At 30.6% G+C, this 17,514-nt stretch overlaps 1 protein-coding gene across 2 annotated transcripts; it reads left to right on the forward strand.

Moving 5' to 3' along the window:
* Positions 1 to 8,445: 8,445 nt before the first annotated feature.
* LOC114379492 lies at positions 8,446 to 14,064 on the forward strand. 2 transcript variants are annotated; one of them, XM_028338165.1, is made up of 9 exons: positions 8,446 to 8,589; positions 8,806 to 8,945; positions 9,152 to 10,250; positions 10,697 to 10,815; positions 11,405 to 12,322; positions 12,411 to 12,720; positions 13,024 to 13,189; positions 13,324 to 13,429; positions 13,522 to 14,064. In XM_028338165.1, exons 3-9 carry the CDS (start codon positions 9,423 to 9,425, stop codon positions 13,637 to 13,639), a joined length of 2,565 nt encoding a protein of 854 aa, XP_028193966.1. In that variant the 5' UTR covers positions 8,446 to 8,589; positions 8,806 to 8,945; positions 9,152 to 9,422; the 3' UTR covers positions 13,640 to 14,064. The 2 variants fall into 2 exon arrangements, with proteins under 2 accessions (XP_028193966.1, XP_028193967.1); XM_028338166.1 differs by lacking the exon at positions 8,806 to 8,945.
* The last annotated feature ends 3,450 nt before the right edge of the window (positions 14,065 to 17,514 follow it).

Below are 17,514 nucleotides of genomic sequence, written 5' to 3' on the forward strand. Positions count from 1 at the left end.
CTCCGTGACCACCATACTCTTGCTTGCTATTTCATTCTACAAGAAAATAGAGTTTAAATTTGATGCTTTTAATTTTAAGTTTTATGTTTAAAAATGGTTTTGAGATTAAAATCATAAATCTATCATAATTTCATAAAATTACAAAAGAATTAATTCAGATTGTTTCCGACTCTTCATTTAGCAACACCAATTCTTTAAATGTTCTTATTTTTGTTATTACAATTACTATCACTATCATAATCATAATCAAACATTGGTAATATTTTATTATATATAGTCATAGTTAATATTCCTATAACCTAAGTACATGTTTTATTTAGTGATAGAATCATGATGATTTATTTTCTTGTATTCTTAATCACACTTTTAAATATTATGATATAAAAAAATAACTTTTTTTACTCATTGACCTATTAGAAATTTGTTTGGGTAGGTGATTAACTTGACCAATGTGACTTTGTTCAATCTTTTTTATACCAATTAAGACTCTTATGCAATTAAAACATTTTAACATAAATGCAAAGACACTTTAATGCTTAAGTAAGTAAAATAAATTTCACGCAATAAATGTTAGAGGTAATAAATGTGTGTCTCTTAATGATGTTGTGGGTATAAATAGATTTAGGTTGCTAACTTTGATGCAAGACCCAAAATCCCTAATGAGTGCTCACATGTTGCTCTCGAGTATATTCATGTGATTTTATGATTGAAAATTTGACTATAGCATGTGGTTAATTAAGGATTTGATTTTTAGGTTCATGTGTAAAAAAATATTGGAATGTGTCAAATCTAACCCAACCTAAATTTTCCTGGGGCCATGTTTTCTTGTCCTAGCCAGGCCTGGCCTGGAGGCCCATTATTTTCCTTCTTAAATTTATTCTAATTTTATAAGGATAAAATAAAAATAATGTCAAGTTGAATAAACCTAAGGGCCAAAAAATTACAAGTTTAGGCAAATCCACTTTGTTTAATTCTTTTTAGGCTATCATTTTTTATCATCTAGCGTGTAGGTCATTGAGTCAACAAATTTTGATAACTCTAGATGTTAGTTCTTTAAATGAATATTAATACTTTGAAGAATTAGTGATTGATTATTAGTCGAAGGATACCATAAATTTACAAAAAAAATTATATCAAAAGTTGACTTAATCGACTTCTAATAATGCATTTGGGCTTAATGAAAAAGGATTAAAATTTAACATTTAGGATACTCGAAAGACTCAATTATCACATTTAAAATCTAAAAGACTAAAATTACACATTTGTGATACTTGAAAAACTAAAAGTGCAATTAAACTTAAAGATCTATATGTGTACCGTAATGTCATGGAGTACAAAATGTGATACTTAGAAGAATCAATTGAGGAGACTAAAATAACATAATTGGAAAATCAAAAGTGCAATTTAGCAGAGTACAGGTTAAACTCTCTTGAAAAAAAAGCTTCGCACCACTTTTAGCTGGACTAGATATGAAGTTATCTTGATATACTAAATGTGATAGCGAGAGACAAGACAAATTAAAGGACACGATCATTACCGAGTCTTTTGGATTAAGCATTCACTGTGTTGGGAAATTTGACACACAAAAAAGACAATCACGGGCAGAATGGTGGGGTGGAGACATGAGGGCATAGTAGTTAATATAAATAGGGCATAGCATGGATGAGATATTATGTGGATTAATCCAGAGGTAGGTTAGCTACTTTGTTCTTGTCCTAATTCGAAAAGCTTGATCTGGCAGTACGTGGTTGGATTATCAATATGTTGGTCAGGGAGCAATGAAAATAATTCCACCATTCATATATATTTGTGGGATACATTTGTGGGCTGCATTATATTATCAACTCGGTTAGTGCTATTCCATAAAATTATAAACACAATTATTTGTACTAAAGTTGTCGGCACTGGTTAAGTCAACTCATTCTTTGAACTTCTGTTTTCTAATTTTTATGCAAGGGCCAAGAAAACACACGATAAGCTCTAACTTAATATGTTCATGTACACCTTTAATTTCCTTCCTTTTTTCTTAGAAAAAAATAAAATGCTGGCGGATGTATGAGAAAGAGAGGGAAAACAAAATAAAAAGGGTAGGGTTGGTTTGCATGCAAAAATTGAGCCAAGCATGATTTAAATTTGGGATTGCTTTAGTCCCAAGAAGACTGAATTCACAAGGCAAAGTCATAAAGTTAAGGAGGCATCTTCTGTACTTGCTGTATATTAAGCAAGCTGATGATTAATTAGGCTGAAGTACCTTTGGGTAAACATGGTTATGAATAGGTTATCTTTTTTTTTTAATTGATAAATAATAACGAAATTATTGATCAACTATTTAAAGTTGGGGTTTATTGTTAGTTTTATACTCAAATCTATCCATGGATAGACCATCGGTGCCAATTTATGACTAATCTAAAAAGAGTTTTGTGTCCACAAAAGTGTCATGTGATGGAGGCAGACTTTTGAGAACTTCATGATGACCTTACTTTCACTTAATGATGACCATAATACTTTCTATGTATACCTCGAACTTGAATGACCATGTTACACATCAATTGTACAGGCTCGTAAGTACAACGGTTATGATTAATTTGGCTTACTTTTCGGTTGCGCTCAGTTGGACCAATGAAGAGAGATGCGATGTAGAATTCGATAGGACCCCATATTATTAAATGAAATTATCTAACTAATATATAATTTCAAATAATTTGTTTATTTTGTATTTTAATGATTTTAATTATACTACTTTTATAATCGAACATCGATTATCCTAAAGCAAGCACTTTTATCATCATATTCAATTAAATAAAGAGATATGCGTGAAAAAAATGTAATTAGAATGAAATTTTTAGCAAAAGTGATCATTTTTTTTACATAAATAAATTAATTATTTATAAAGTTAGTAAATATTTTATACTAATAATAATGTATTAAAAAAATTATAAAAGAGATTTTACAACAAGACTAACATAACCGGTTTTTACTCATGGCAAAGAGTTAAAAATAATTATGATTTTACACAAGTGTGAGATATATGTACTTAATCAATAATTTTATTACTATATATTTTATCCAAAACTTATCATTGAAGCAAAATTATAATATATAATATATAAAATTTTAATTTAATAAAAATTATTCCATTCTTTATTAAAGTATATTAAAATTGACATAACATATATGAAATAAGAAACATTTTACTCCTATCAAGATCTTCTTTATTTTTTACTTTTTTATTTTTTTCATATTTATATATGTGATTTAATGATAATATTTTTTTGTCTATATTAAGATATTCTTGTTATTTATTATAATTGTATTTTCTATTTATATTTAACTTTATTTAATCAAACATAAATTTTTTAAAGAATTAAATTATATAGTAAAGATACATAATTAAATAAAATGGTAGTATTTTCTATTTTTAAAGATATTTATGTATGTAATTTATTGACATTATTTTTTTATCTATATTATGATAAATAACATAAATATCTTAATATGGATAAATAATATTGTCACCGAATCACATGCATTATTTTAAAAGATAAATATAATGTATAAAATAAAAATAAAACTTATATAAATATACATATTCTAATTTATGTAGAAATAGATTTTAATCTTATATATTATATTTTAAAAGATAATATATAAGATTATAAAAATATAATAAATTAAAAAAAAATTGAATTTTGAACTATTTTTTGCATAAAATTTATATTCATAATATATTTTGCACCAAATATTTAAATAAACACTTGAGTGTATTGATAACAGAGTGTGTTTCTTACTTCAAAGATCATGGTTCTAGTCCATGACACTTTGATGAATGAAAAATGTGAAAATAACAACTGATACAACAATATACTATTACTTAATATATATGATATTTTTATTTAGAAGGTTGTTGTTTGTTGATTTTTATTGATTTCATTCATTCATTGGACCTGGCAACACTTGAAGTTTTACCACAAATGAGACATTTGTATTAGGGACACTTGCATTTACACCACCACTAATCGGTACTGCATTAGACCACCTCCAATTTGTCTTGCAACTCTAATGATTAGAGCTCCCTTTCTAAGTGGACCATTTCCAAGAATGAACCAATTAAATTTCATGAATTACATTCCTATACCACATTTCTAGCATCCTAAATCTCTTTCTAAGTGATTCATGGAAACAACTTGATATTTTAGATGATTAGGCTGTGATGAATAATGTGTCATTTTTTTTGTTATTTTTTTTTAAAAAAAAACTAATTATTTTCTTAGCTTGTTCTTTTGAAATTTCTATTGTGATAGTATTATGTTAGGCTTGTGGGTAAAATGATGGATGTTAACCCATAATTTGTTTTTTTTTGTATTGTCATATTAGAAATTTTGCTGTATTTGACTATATTATAAATAGAATCTTAAGCTCACATTTATAATTCACAAAAGTGTTATGGACCATTTTGTCATTAAGCTATATCATTGGGAACCAAAGTGTTATTGCATAATAATGTATTAGCAAGATATTAGGAAGAAAAAACTTATTCTCAAAATATTCATTAGGTTTGAAAATAGAAAAATCAACATTTTAAAAAAATTCACTAACATTTCAATATTGTTGACTAACGTGAAACGTCTCCTTGCACACGTGAATCTATCATTTCGGCCTTCATGTGCCATGTATGCACTCACTATTAACCGAAACAAAAACAAGTTAACGATTGAACTAAATTGTTGGTATTTTTACACATTTATTGACTAAATTATTTATTTCCACATTACATGGATGAAATTATCACTAAATGGAAATTATAGGGATGAATTTGACCATTTATACATTGCATTTGACATGCAATATAAAAAAACTATATATTCATTAATTATTATTTAAAACAATAGGTACTTAACAATATCCCATAACAATATCCGAGTGGATTTAGACAACTTTTACCTTAGTGTTAGACTTTTGTATTTTAGAGGCAAATTGCCCTAATAGGGCTGGTTTTACAAACAAATTTTCATTATGGGTCTGTTTTAAAACTATTTACAGGATGGTGTTGTTTTGCACGTAAAATTAATGTAACCCGCCAGCAGCAATGGCGAGTTGTCCCTGGATGTTTCACGTGGCAGTGGACTCGCTAGCAGCAATGACGATTTAGGGCCAGCTGGTTACGCCAGTTTGACTGGCGATTTACCCAGGGTCAGGCCTGAAGCTTGCAGAGCAGCAGCCTTTCAGAGGTGCAGCTGGTTACGCCAGTTTGAATGGCGAGAAGCGTGCAACAGGTCTCGCAAGTTGGAATGACGATAAGCTTTTAAAAATGCAACGACCATTTCCTACAAGTATTCCCTATAAAAGCCATTGAAATGGATCATCAGTCATGTTCTCCAGTTCACGTACCAGCTCAAATAATATTATGAGTGTGTGTTTGGCTTGTGTTAGTGGGAGAAGCTTTCCTCCTTGTGCTCCTTCTTGCTCGTACGTGGTTCCTCTTTGTGGTAAGTGTTTTTTAACTCATATCTTCAAATATATATTAAGTTAATTTTAGTTGATAGGTTAATATTATTTAGGTTGATAATATTTAAAATAATTAATCATAATAAATGAATTCAAAAAAAAAATAAATCTAATCACAAAAAGCCTCTTTACTGGAACTTCACATTAAAACTTTATTCTAAAAAATATTATTAACTTCAAATAAATATGATGACAGAAAACTTAAAAAACTTAAACGATTTCAAGGTAGTAATTTTAAAGGTAGAATAAACCATCAATCAAGTTACTATTATAAATAATTAATCTTAACAATAAAAAATAAAAAATACTACGAATACATTAAAATAAATATGATGCCAGAATCTTAAAAGTAGAAATTTAAAAAGCCATGAACAAAGCATCAAAGAACGCTTTCAAAGTAGACATTTTAATTAGATTACAAAGCATCAACAAAGTTATTATTATAAAGGCACACGAAGAAAACATCAACGCTGAGCTAATCTAATTAAAAAAAATACAAGAAACTTCGTATTGAAAATTTTTTCCAGACTCAAAATAGTTACTTCAAATAAATATCATGTCACAATTTTTTTTATTTTAAACACAGTTAAAGTTGAATGCTCAGAAATTTTTAACACACACGAACAATGCATCAACACCAACATAATCTAATTAAAAAAAATACTACAAACTTCATATTAAAATTTTTTTCCGGACTCAAAATACTTACTTGAAACAAATATGATGCCCCAAAATTTTTTGATTTCAAACACAGTTGAAGTTTAACTTGAAGGCTCATAAATTTTTAACACATACTAACAAAACATCAATACCAACCTAATGTAATTTAAAAAATACTACAAACTTCATATTTTAAATTTTTTTTCGGACTCAAAATACTTCAAATAAATATGATGTCACAATTTTTTTTTTATTTTAAACAGAGTTCAAGTTGAAGCCTCAGAAAATTAAAACACACACGAACAAAGCATCAACACCATGCTAATTTAATTAAAAAAATAATACAAAATTCAAATTCAAACTTTATTCCGACCTCAAAATAATTACTTCAAAAAATAAATTTGATGGCACGCACTTGTTTGATTGAGAACTTTGAACGCTTGAAGGCTCAGGAACTTAAAACTGTTGCAGAAGGCAAATTTGGAAGTTCAGAAATTTTAAAAAATGCACACGAAACCATAGGTGGAAGAAGCAACTATTTAAGCTACACGTATGTCGCCAATGGTTTTGGCATAATGCAAAGCTATATCACCAATGGTTTTGGCATAATGCATAGCTATACCCTAGCCTGTTGCCCTAGTCTCTGCAGCCCCTGCCCCATCTGACCCTAAATCGCCACTTTGACTGCGACACCAGTGCATGGCTATGTCGCCACTGCACCTGGCGACACCACTGTTCAGGGCCAACTCGCCATTGCTGCTGGCGAGTCCACTTACATGTGAAGCATCCAGGGACGACTCACCATTGCTGCTGGCGGGTTGCATTAATTTTATGTACAAAATAACACCATCCTGGAAATAGTTTTAAAATAGACCCATAATGGGAATTTGTTTGTAAAACCAGCCCTATTAGGGCAATTTTCCTATTTTAGAGCCATCATTACAAGAATAAGAAGAATTTTACTTATTTGGGTATATAGTTAAATTTGTCTTTGAAAGTGTAATGTAGTGATAAATTGATTCCTGAAAGATAAAAAATAATATAAATTTAGTCTCTGAATATGCAAAAAAACATAACAAATTAGTCATGTTTTTAAATTTGTAAAATTATTTTATCATTAAGTTGTAATGTTAAAGATCAATTTAACAATAAGTTATATTTTTTGAGAAATAACATGATATTAAGTTGCAAAATTTATAAACTAATTTATTGTTAAATTATTTATAAAACTAATTTGTTACAATTTTTACTCATTCAAAAAATAAATTTAAATTTTTCATCTTTAAAAATCAATTTTTCAATGTCTTGCAACTTCATGGACCAATTTATTTGACAATTTATCCTACTTATTTATTCTTACGTTTTTTTATGTGTATTTATATTGTTCAAATATCAAAATATATTTAATAATCATCACGAAATAATTTACAATGCATCCTTACATGAATGCAATAATCATTACTCGATTATTTTAAATGTTATTATTATTTTGGCAAAGAAAAGCTTTTTTTTAAAAAAAACATAACTTTGATATATTTTAATGTCAGAACAGACTTTCCTAACAAAATGTTTCATTTGAATGATTGACTGATATTTCTTAAGTATATTATTATTGATTTGATCTTTAGGTAATGCATATGAAAAATATCTGTCAGAAATAGTCAACAAGTCAATTATCAGTTAAATGAATCTTAATTTAGATTTCGCCAACAGAATACCAAGGTTAATTTTTCCCCCTTTTTTATTTGATTATTCAGTGCATTTTGTTCTAAAATGGTCTATAGTTAAAGTTTCACTTAAATTATGTTTTGAAAAATCTTATCCTAAAACATCATACCAAAAAAACATGCCCTTTTCTATGCCATTAGATCCTTGGAATCCATCTTCATTAGGTGAGTTAATCAATGATTTAATAGAAAAGGAAAAAGATATTAAAAAAAAAACAAAGAAAAGAAAAGGGAATTACTTCTTCTAATTAAAAAGAGAGCGTGCGTCGAAAGAACTTCGCCCTCCTTTTTAAAACAACCATTTTCACAAAACGACGCCGTTCATGATAGGTTCTGCCTTCTGCGGTCTCGAAAAACTTAATGTTCAGTTCAAGATTGAGAGAGGAAGCATTTCGTCCGTTATTTGCCCGGAAGAGGAGGCAGATAGCCACGTGTCACGGAATGATAATAATCGCTTAAAAAATAAATACTTAATATTTAAATTATTTAATTTTACGTTACGGCAGTTTCCATGCAGACGTGTCAACATTTATTAATTCTAAATCACCGCTCTTTCTTTCTCTCCCTCCCTCCCTCTCTCTCTCTGTGCTTCCATTTTCGTTGTCATTATTCTCTCTCTCTCTGAATTTTCTTTTCTTTCTCTTCGCGTTTAGGGTTTCGTTTCCTTTACTTCAAAATCAAAAGCTCAGCTTCACCGGTACGTTCCTTTTCACGCTTCAACGTTACTGTTAGATCGCAATCGCTTAAAATCGCGTGCTGTTTTTGTGTGTTCCGTTGCTGAATTGAATCCTCTGGATTCAATTTTGTTTGGTTGTGCTTCTTTTTCCTCGTCGGAAATTTGTGTGTTTAGCAATGCGAATTTGATTTCCGTTTGGAATGATTTTCATTTTATCTCCTCTGTGGCGCGTTTCAGTTTCTGAGCGAAATGGTGAGAAACGAATTTTCGAATTTCCTTTTCCGGAGTCGAAATGACAACTCCGACGTGGTGAGCCGAATGGCTTTCGTTTGCTGAGCTTCGCTGAAATTATGGAATCTGAGAATTTTTCGGTTCAGGTGTTTTTAGTGTAGCTATTTATAATTTTATTGTTTTATTTGGCATGTTTTTGTTATATATATATATATATATATATATATATATATATATATATATATCTATATATATATAATTCTGATGTTATGGCTACGAATTTCGATTGTGAATTTGAAAAAAGGAAAGCAAATTGATGTGTGTGTTTTTCTTCCTTTTTTTTTTGGTGCAGGATTAAGTGTAGGTAGCGGTGATACCTTCAATTGGAAAATTTCGAAGTTTGGATTTCATTTCCTTGATGGGGATGATGGTGGCCATGATATTGGCAAGGAGAGTAACGGTGTTGGCTGATGTGATGGGTGAATCCATGAAAATATAAAAAATATCTGTTTGAATGAAGATGAATTTGTTTTTTCCTGCCATGTTACGGAATGCAAATTTTAGTGCGTTTGAATGAGGTGGGTTGAAGAGATCTGTATGCTTGCTAGAAAAGTAATCCAGGAATGGCTATTGCTGGTCTACACAGTGTGTCTGTGCTCGACTCTTCTTTCCTGAGGGACTCCCGTTCCCAGTCATCTGGGAGAGGTGGAGATGGAAGGCGGGGAACCACCCGGTCATCTTCGCTCTTGCAAATGTGGCGAGAGATTGAGGAAGAACATGTGGTGAATCAAGTTCAAGGAAGACCTGATGAAGTACCTATTGAACAAAGGAGGGATGGGTTGGTTGCGGACCCTTCACAAGACATCCAAGAAAGAAGGCAGCAGCATGTTTTAGAAGATGCAGTTTTGGGTGAGAATGAATCTGAAACATGGTCACAGTCGCAAAGTCAGAATGAATCCCATGATGGTAACGAGGATTTAAACAATTCTAGCTGTGATAACTCTTCTGACTTGGGAGAAGTTGAAAGGGAAAGAGTGAGGCAAATTTTCAGAGAATGGATGAATAGTGGCGCTAGGGATCATGCATCAAACATTTCTGGAAGAAATAACGGTTCAAGGGGAGAATGGCTTGGGGAAACCGAGCAGGAAAGGGTGAGAGTTATTAGGGAGTGGGTACAAATGAGTAGCCAGCAGAGAAGTGTTTCCTCTGGGGAAAACAGGGAAGAACCATCTGCTGAAATTGATATGCAAATTGAACGTGTGCGTGATGGACTCGTTGTTAACCAGATTGGGGGCCAAACTGAGCATACACGGAGGGGCATACGTAAATTATGTGGCCGACAAGCTATGCTTGATATGCTTAAGAAGGCTGAGAGAGAAAGGCAAAGAGAAATTCAGGAGTTGTTGAACCATCAGGCCGTGTCACAATTCCCCTATCGAAATCGCATTCAGGTTTGTCCAATAAATGATTAATATTTTCTTTTTGTATTATTATCCCCTTATCCTGTATCATGTGGTTATTAGCTGTGAAGTTTGGGTTCGGAGCTTTCAGCTTTGTTACTGTGAACTGTGTAAGAGATTCACATCAGTTGAACCAGACAGTACTAGTGAGTGAGCACTTTGGCTATACTCTGAATTTCAAGGCAAAATTTAAGTAATATATAATTTCATTGTTGGGATAGTAAACATATATTTAAAATCCCAAGTACTAACGTGAGGTAACTATAAAACATTCCTAATGCAGAAACAATCTGAAATACAATAATTTAGAAAACCTAGAAAGGTAATACCAAATACTGTAAATTTTAATCCAATCAAGCATATTTTAAAATTTAGGAGGTGATTTAAATCCCGAGCTTTGTCCTCCATTTGATGAATGTTTGTTAAAATGTTTACAGGCATTGCTTAGAGGCAGATTCTTGAGAAATGATAGACCTGTTGATAATAACAAGCCCCTTTCTGTTGCAGAAAGTGAATTGGGCTTCTTGAGGCGAAGACAAACTGTATCAGGTCTAAGGTATGAATTTCTTTATGACATTAAGTTGATGATTTCAACTACATTTTTTGTTGCATTGTTTTTTTGTCTTTATGCAAGTTTTTACCAGAAAAAATGTATGACATATAGTGCACTGGCACTCTTGTGTTGGTCTATATAACTTTTATTTGATCACTTAAATATACATGCTGACCTGTACTGATAATTGCTATATCCATCTTTTGAATGTTCAACTGATATATTTATAGCATTTAAATTACTAATTTTGTATATTTTGGATTCAAATGCTCCTTTTTTTTCTGAGTTTTTTTAAAACAAAGGTCAGATACTAATTCTTTTTAGTTGAAAAACAGAGAAAAAAATGACTTATTGACAATTGAATACAACTGCCTTATGGGGTTAACTGTGTAATAATATTTTAAAAGATTCCCTCCCTGCTTTGATCTTGCTAAAGATGGGTAAAAGTAAATATTTTCTCTATTTTCTCTTAAGCCCATTGATTCATGTTTTTTTTGTTACTACAACTTGTGTTAATTATTTTAGCCTCATCTTCATTTTAATTATTTTAGATTTTTGTTATATGCCAATGATGTTAACTTCTTCTGAACAGGGAAGGATTTTTCTGTAGAAAGGAGAACAGTGGTTGCAGTCAAGCAACCAGCAATGCAGATACCTCATCTAATGTTGAAATTGATTTTAATACAAATGAACAAATGGGATCAAGCAGTTCACATATAGTCCCAATTGTACATCCTGAACAGTCTGACCCTAATCACAGAGGAAGCAATAGACTTGGGGTATCAGGCAGCCAGAACTGCGTACGAGGTACCGCGTGTGAGAATTTGGATTGGCAAGAATCTACTGCTCAAGCAGATCAGTTGCAGCATTTGCCAATTGAATCACTAGATTGTCAATCATCATTCAGCGCTTGTGTTGAAAGAGGGGACAACCCTGAGCAAAATGTTGATGTGATGCCAACTGAAGATGCTGCTAATGAAATTACCCAACAAAGCTTGCGAATTGAAGATTCAGAGCATAGTAATAATCAAGAATTCAGTGAGGTGCATAATGAGCCGTCTGAGCTGGGTGGTATAAATAATAGTCAAAACAATTCTTCAAATTACAACATTCATATGGAGGATAATGTTGTTGATGATGTAAATTGGAATGAATCTGGTGCTCTAGAAGGAGAACAGCCAGAAGAAGTTTTTGAAAATGAAGGAAGTGAGTGGTATCAGAATAATACCGAATGGAGAAATAGCACTGAGGAAAATGTCGATGATAATCAGCTCAGCAATACAGCAAATGAGTGGCCTGACAACAGTTTGGCAAACGAGGATGGAGAAAACTCTCGTCTGCAAGAATCTCATGAAGTGTGGCAAGAAGATGGTGGCTTCCAAGAGGCTGTGGAAAATTGGTTGGGAGGACCTTCTGATCATGAAAGTGCTCCAGTTGGTAGAATTCGTGGATTTTATTTTCCTGAAGATGACAACGTGTACAGTGTTGAACTCAGGGAACTTCTTAATAGGTATGTAAATACAAGTGAAGAGTTACTGCAATTATCTTTCTAACATGAAAGTTATAATCTAGAGTAAATCTTTCTGTTCATCTTGCAGGAGAAGTGTCTCTAACCTCCTTCGCAGCAGTTTTCGTGAGAGTCTTGATCAGTTGATACAGTCATATGTTGAAAGGCAAGGTCATGCTAACATTGACTGGGAATTTCAAGAAACAACTCCTTCTTCTGCCTCAGTAGAGCAGGACCTTGAGCAGCATAGTAGGGATCAAATTGTTGGCCAGGAGGAGGTTACTGTTAGTCCACTTAACCTGCCCTCTTTACCTATACCACCTCCTCTGCCTATTTGGGACCAGCACCACCATCGTGACAACTGGTCACAGAATGACATAAATAATCAGCGTCTAGTAATCGTGAGTAAATTTGCTTTGTGCTATGTTCAATATGCTCTAATAAAGTGAAGATTAATTTTTATGCATTATTGGTCCTGTAAATGAGTTTTATTTGATAATGTAAGTTATAAAATTTATTTGTTTTCCTGATGATTTTATCATGCTATGATTTATAGGAACAAAAAAGTTGAAATTTACTGGGTATCACTATTTTTCCTTCGCTGATGTTTGCAATGGTGTAGATAGTAGATTCTTAACTTCATTTTTTTTATATTTATAAATGTGTTGTCATTTAAATGATTCTCTGATTTGTCTTTTTGACAGGATTGGGAGATTATTAATGACTTGAGAATTGACATGGCTCGATTACAGCAAAGGATGAATAACATGCAGAGAATGCTGGAGGCTTGTATGGATATGCAGCTTGAGTTGCAGCGATCTATAAGGCAAGAAGTTTCTGCAGCCCTAAATCGCTCTGCTGGTTCATCAGGTTTGCTATTTCTCTTACCACTTCACATTCCATTTGCAGGGCTCTTTTTCCCATTCAACTGAGCTGTGATTTTTTAAAGAAAAATAAATTTTGTCATATTGCTTTCTGGGAAGACTAAGTTAAATTTATTTCAGGAATACATGATTGCGAGTCACCAGAAGATAAATCTAAATGGGAATGTGTGAGAAAAGGACTTTGCTGTATATGCTGTGAAAGCAATATCGATTCTTTGTTGTACAGGTAATATACATAACCGGTTGGACAGATTTGTAGCCAATTTGCACCTCAACCTGATTGTAATCACTAAGAGTATCCTTGTGCTTCTGTTGCAGATGTGGTCATTTGTGTACATGTTCAAAATGTGCCAATGAGTTGCTTCAAAGCAGAAGGAATTGCCCAATGTGTCAAGCTCCTGTGGTGGAGGTGATACGTGCTTATTCTATACAATAATTTGACATTAATATAAAGGTCACACTTTTAACAAAATACAGGATTCTAACAAATTTTATCTCCCGGACGTTTCCAGGTACTCTTTTTCGTATTTTTTTATATATATATTTCTTACTGTGATTACTGTATTTATGTCGAGTGCACCAATGGAACACATGATGGCATTTTTTTGGGGCCATGATTCTCATATGAATAAAAAATGTATGTCGTTTATGAAGTTTCAGTTTTGCACTTTGTGGTTTTGGGGATAGAGATTTTCGTCATTTTAATTCTAGGTAGCTAGATGGTGCCATGGTGGTTATAAACTCTTGGAGATGAAAACTGTCTCTGCATTATTTTTGTGTTTGTAATGTTGCTCTGAAGTTTTAAACTTCTGTTTGGGCTGTACACTACATATATCAAAATCAGATTGGTTTTGCTCTGAAGTGGGTCAGCATTGGTCATCAGATCAAACCTGCACCTTCTCTTTCTAGGTAATGCAGGTTTGTTTGTTGAAGTGTGGTCTGATGATTGGTAGAAGTTTCTTGACAAATGACAGCATATCACAACTAGAAAGATTTCGTTGGATCAAAAATACCATTTCGAAATGTTCTTTTTGTTCTTTTTGATTTTTTATCTTTTGCTTGATTGGCAGTTTGGTAAGACAATGATATTGACATCCCTTTTTACGCAATGTTTTCACTTTTTTTAATCCACGTAACTAATTGCGTAGTTACTTTTTCTTTAGTTGTAGGTTTGGGAAAAAGATCCAGTAACATCTAACATTTGACTTTTGGGTAAAGATAAAAATATAGAAAATGAATCAATCATATAACTGCCATCAAATTGATAAATAAATGGGAGAACATAACGAATGGCTGAAAGCAACTACTGTATTTAATTTTAATGTCGTTCTTTTATTTTATTATCAATTATTTTAATTTTAGTACCCCGATTAAATTAAAAGAAATATGCTAAGATGCTTGAATGTTTTAATAGAAATTTTAGGTTATTGTTGGGCAGTGATTATAAAATATAATTGCTTAAAATATAATTAAATTAATTTCCAATCAGGAAAATTTGTGAAAATTTTGATAATGTTGCATTAGATTAATAACTTTGTTAATTTTGTTAACCAAGAAATGCATTTAATGTTTTAGTGCGTGTAAATTAATAAGATGCAAAATTATTCCATTTAAATCTTATTTGGTTTGTACGGTTGGACCAAAAAGAATTGAAGTATTTATTTTTTGCTTTTGCATTTCTGTAATACTTTTTTAATTATATCACATAGTATTACTATTTCATCCTTTAAGTTAACCATTGATGAATCCTTTAATGGTCTTTTTATATTCATTTGACATGGCTTGTGAAATTCTAAAGCAGATAATTCTGTTATCATTTTTTGTTTTCATTGTTACGAAAAAAATAATGGGAAAGAGATACACCAATTTAAAGTACATTTCTAGTATTGTGATATATGTCAGGGTTCAACAAGAGAAATTGAGATAATAAAAATGTATCCTTGATAGAATGAGAAGCTGGCACGGATAGGTCTCTACTGCACCTCATCATAAAAGAGAGAATTAACTAGTAACAGAATTCTAGTGATTAATTAACCATAATTTCTTAATCTTTAACTTTTAAATGAATTCTTACTATTTGGAGTACTCCTGGCAAGCTAAAAGATGCATATTGGTATTTACAGCTCTGGATGGGCAACGAAGGTAGTATACAGTAAAAAAAGCAATTACATTAACACAACGCAATGCACCATATTATGCCAAATAATTTCAAATGCAAAAAAAACCACCATTCAAAAGTTTTTTTTTTTTTTTTTACTATTTGACACGAAAATCATTTACCAAGTAGAAGTAAATTATGCAAGACTTGTTCACACAATCAGAATCTATATATATATTGAAAGAAAAGTTTAACCCTTTCAAGCAAATGTCATTATGCCAGAATCACGTCCTTGATTGGAGTTAAACAAAAATTGAATCAAGGCAACGAATTCAATGTTTTCAAGAATTGACTGAAGTGATGGAGCCGTGGGACCATAAACACAGTTGTTTGACACTTGGACCCTACTGAATCAACCTCAAGGTAAGACTTGAAAATTGAAAATTTTGTAAATAATAGAATGCGACATTTCATTTTTCTTTTTTCTTGAGCTGGTGAACTTTAAAAAGTTTATTCGCAAGTAGAACCTGCCTTCATTTTGATGAAACAAAAAACTGTTATGGGGAGTAATAAAAGAGAGAGGTGAGAGTTGGTGGTGAGCCAAATAAACACGTACCAAATGAAAGGACAAATATAATATATTATTGATTATTGAATGATGTGGAGACTCTTCAGGAAGCTCTGTATGCATAGCGGATTCTTCTGGTCATAACACAGAAGATCATCTTATTCTCCGACAACAGGACCCACACCGATTACTGGTTTATTTGTCTTTAAATGCACCCTCTTTTTTTTTTTAAATTCCAAAATATGTTATAATTATAATGTGCATATTACAAAAAAAATGTGGAAATAAATCTGAGAAATAAAATTTCTAAACATATACTCGTTGGCTTTATTATATGGAGATAATAAAAAATATGTTATAAAGACAATATTGTTTCTTATTTTATATTTATCTCTTAATATTTTTTTTAAATAGAATGAAATGTGAAATTAAAAATTGATGCATTAGCTATGTTAACAAATAAAATTATATATATGTATTTTTAAATAATATTATTTACCTACTCTTTATTATTATGTTTGTCAAATATAGCTGAAAAATTATTTGAAAGTAAAAAATTTAGTTGATAGTTAGAAATTATTAAATTAACTTATTGAATTATAATATTTCATAAACGTATGTATTAAAATAGTATTTAAATGTAAAAACAAAAATATCTATGCTAAAATGATATTTTACATAAAATTTAATTTAATTTAATTAACAAAAATATATTTTGGGTATTTATAATTAATTTTAAACTCTTTTGATTATTAATTTATAGATGAATTATTTTAATTATATGTTTTAGTCTCAATTATTATTATTTTTATATTGTGTATTTTACTATTAATCTTATATTATATCTTTAAACATTTTCAAACATGTTTAAACTAAATTAAAAATAAAATACTCTTAAATAGACATACTTTCACCATGTTAATTAATGTAACAATTTAAATATCTTGAAGTATAAAGTTAAAAATACTAGAATAAAGTATATAAATAGTGTAATATAAAAAATATTAAAAAATACTAGAAGAATAATACAAGTCTATCTTCTTTGAATATCAATATCAATACCTTGAAGTATGATGATGCGATAATAAAAAAATAATATGAATAGTATAATGGTTAAACTAAATAATATAATATAAAAAATCTAACTAATAATAGTAACAAGAAGAAGAAAATAAATTTTTATCTATCATCATCAATAACTTATGTGATAAAATAGAAAAAAAACCATACCTTATGTCAAAAAAGATAAAGATAAAATAAAATTCTAATTTATATAAAAAAGATAAAAATAAAATTTAACAAATATTTTAAAAAAAGAGAAATAGAATATAAGAACATAGAAGCTAGCATTTGTCCTCGTTGTATATCAACCTTTTTTTTAGGAGAAAACGAAGAAAAACAAAGATCTTTTGTATTTAACTATGATATGTAATTGATAGTCTGTTTGGATTTTTCGTTCCGAGACACTGATTTCAATTCCCCAAGAGAGTAATTTTTGCGTTTGGATATATTGGAATGTCTCTAAATAAACTGGTATTCAAATTCACCCTAATCGTTGAAGAAATTGATTCAAGATCAAAAGAACATAAATTACACATGTTCTTAACTTATCACTTCATTTTTCTTTTACGACGAAATTCTCTTA

The sequence above is a fragment of the Glycine soja genome, chromosome 12 (genome assembly GCF_004193775.1).
Source record: "Glycine soja cultivar W05 chromosome 12, ASM419377v2, whole genome shotgun sequence".
Taxonomy (NCBI): Eukaryota; Viridiplantae; Streptophyta; class Magnoliopsida; order Fabales; family Fabaceae; genus Glycine; species Glycine soja.

What these genes read in the sequence shown, in the direction of transcription:
- LOC114379492 (XM_028338165.1), top strand. Translation starts at nt 9,423, where the DNA reads ATGGCTATTGCTGGTCTACACAGTGTGTCTGTGCTCGACTCTTCTTTC. An exon ending in CAAACTGTATCAGGTCTAAG is followed by an intron (nt 10,816 to 11,404) that starts GTATGAATTTCT and finishes TCTTCTGAACAG; the next exon opens with GGAAGGATTTTTCTGTAGAA. An exon ending in TCGCTCTGCTGGTTCATCAG is followed by an intron (nt 13,190 to 13,323) that starts GTTTGCTATTTC and finishes AATTTATTTCAG; the next exon opens with GAATACATGATTGCGAGTCA.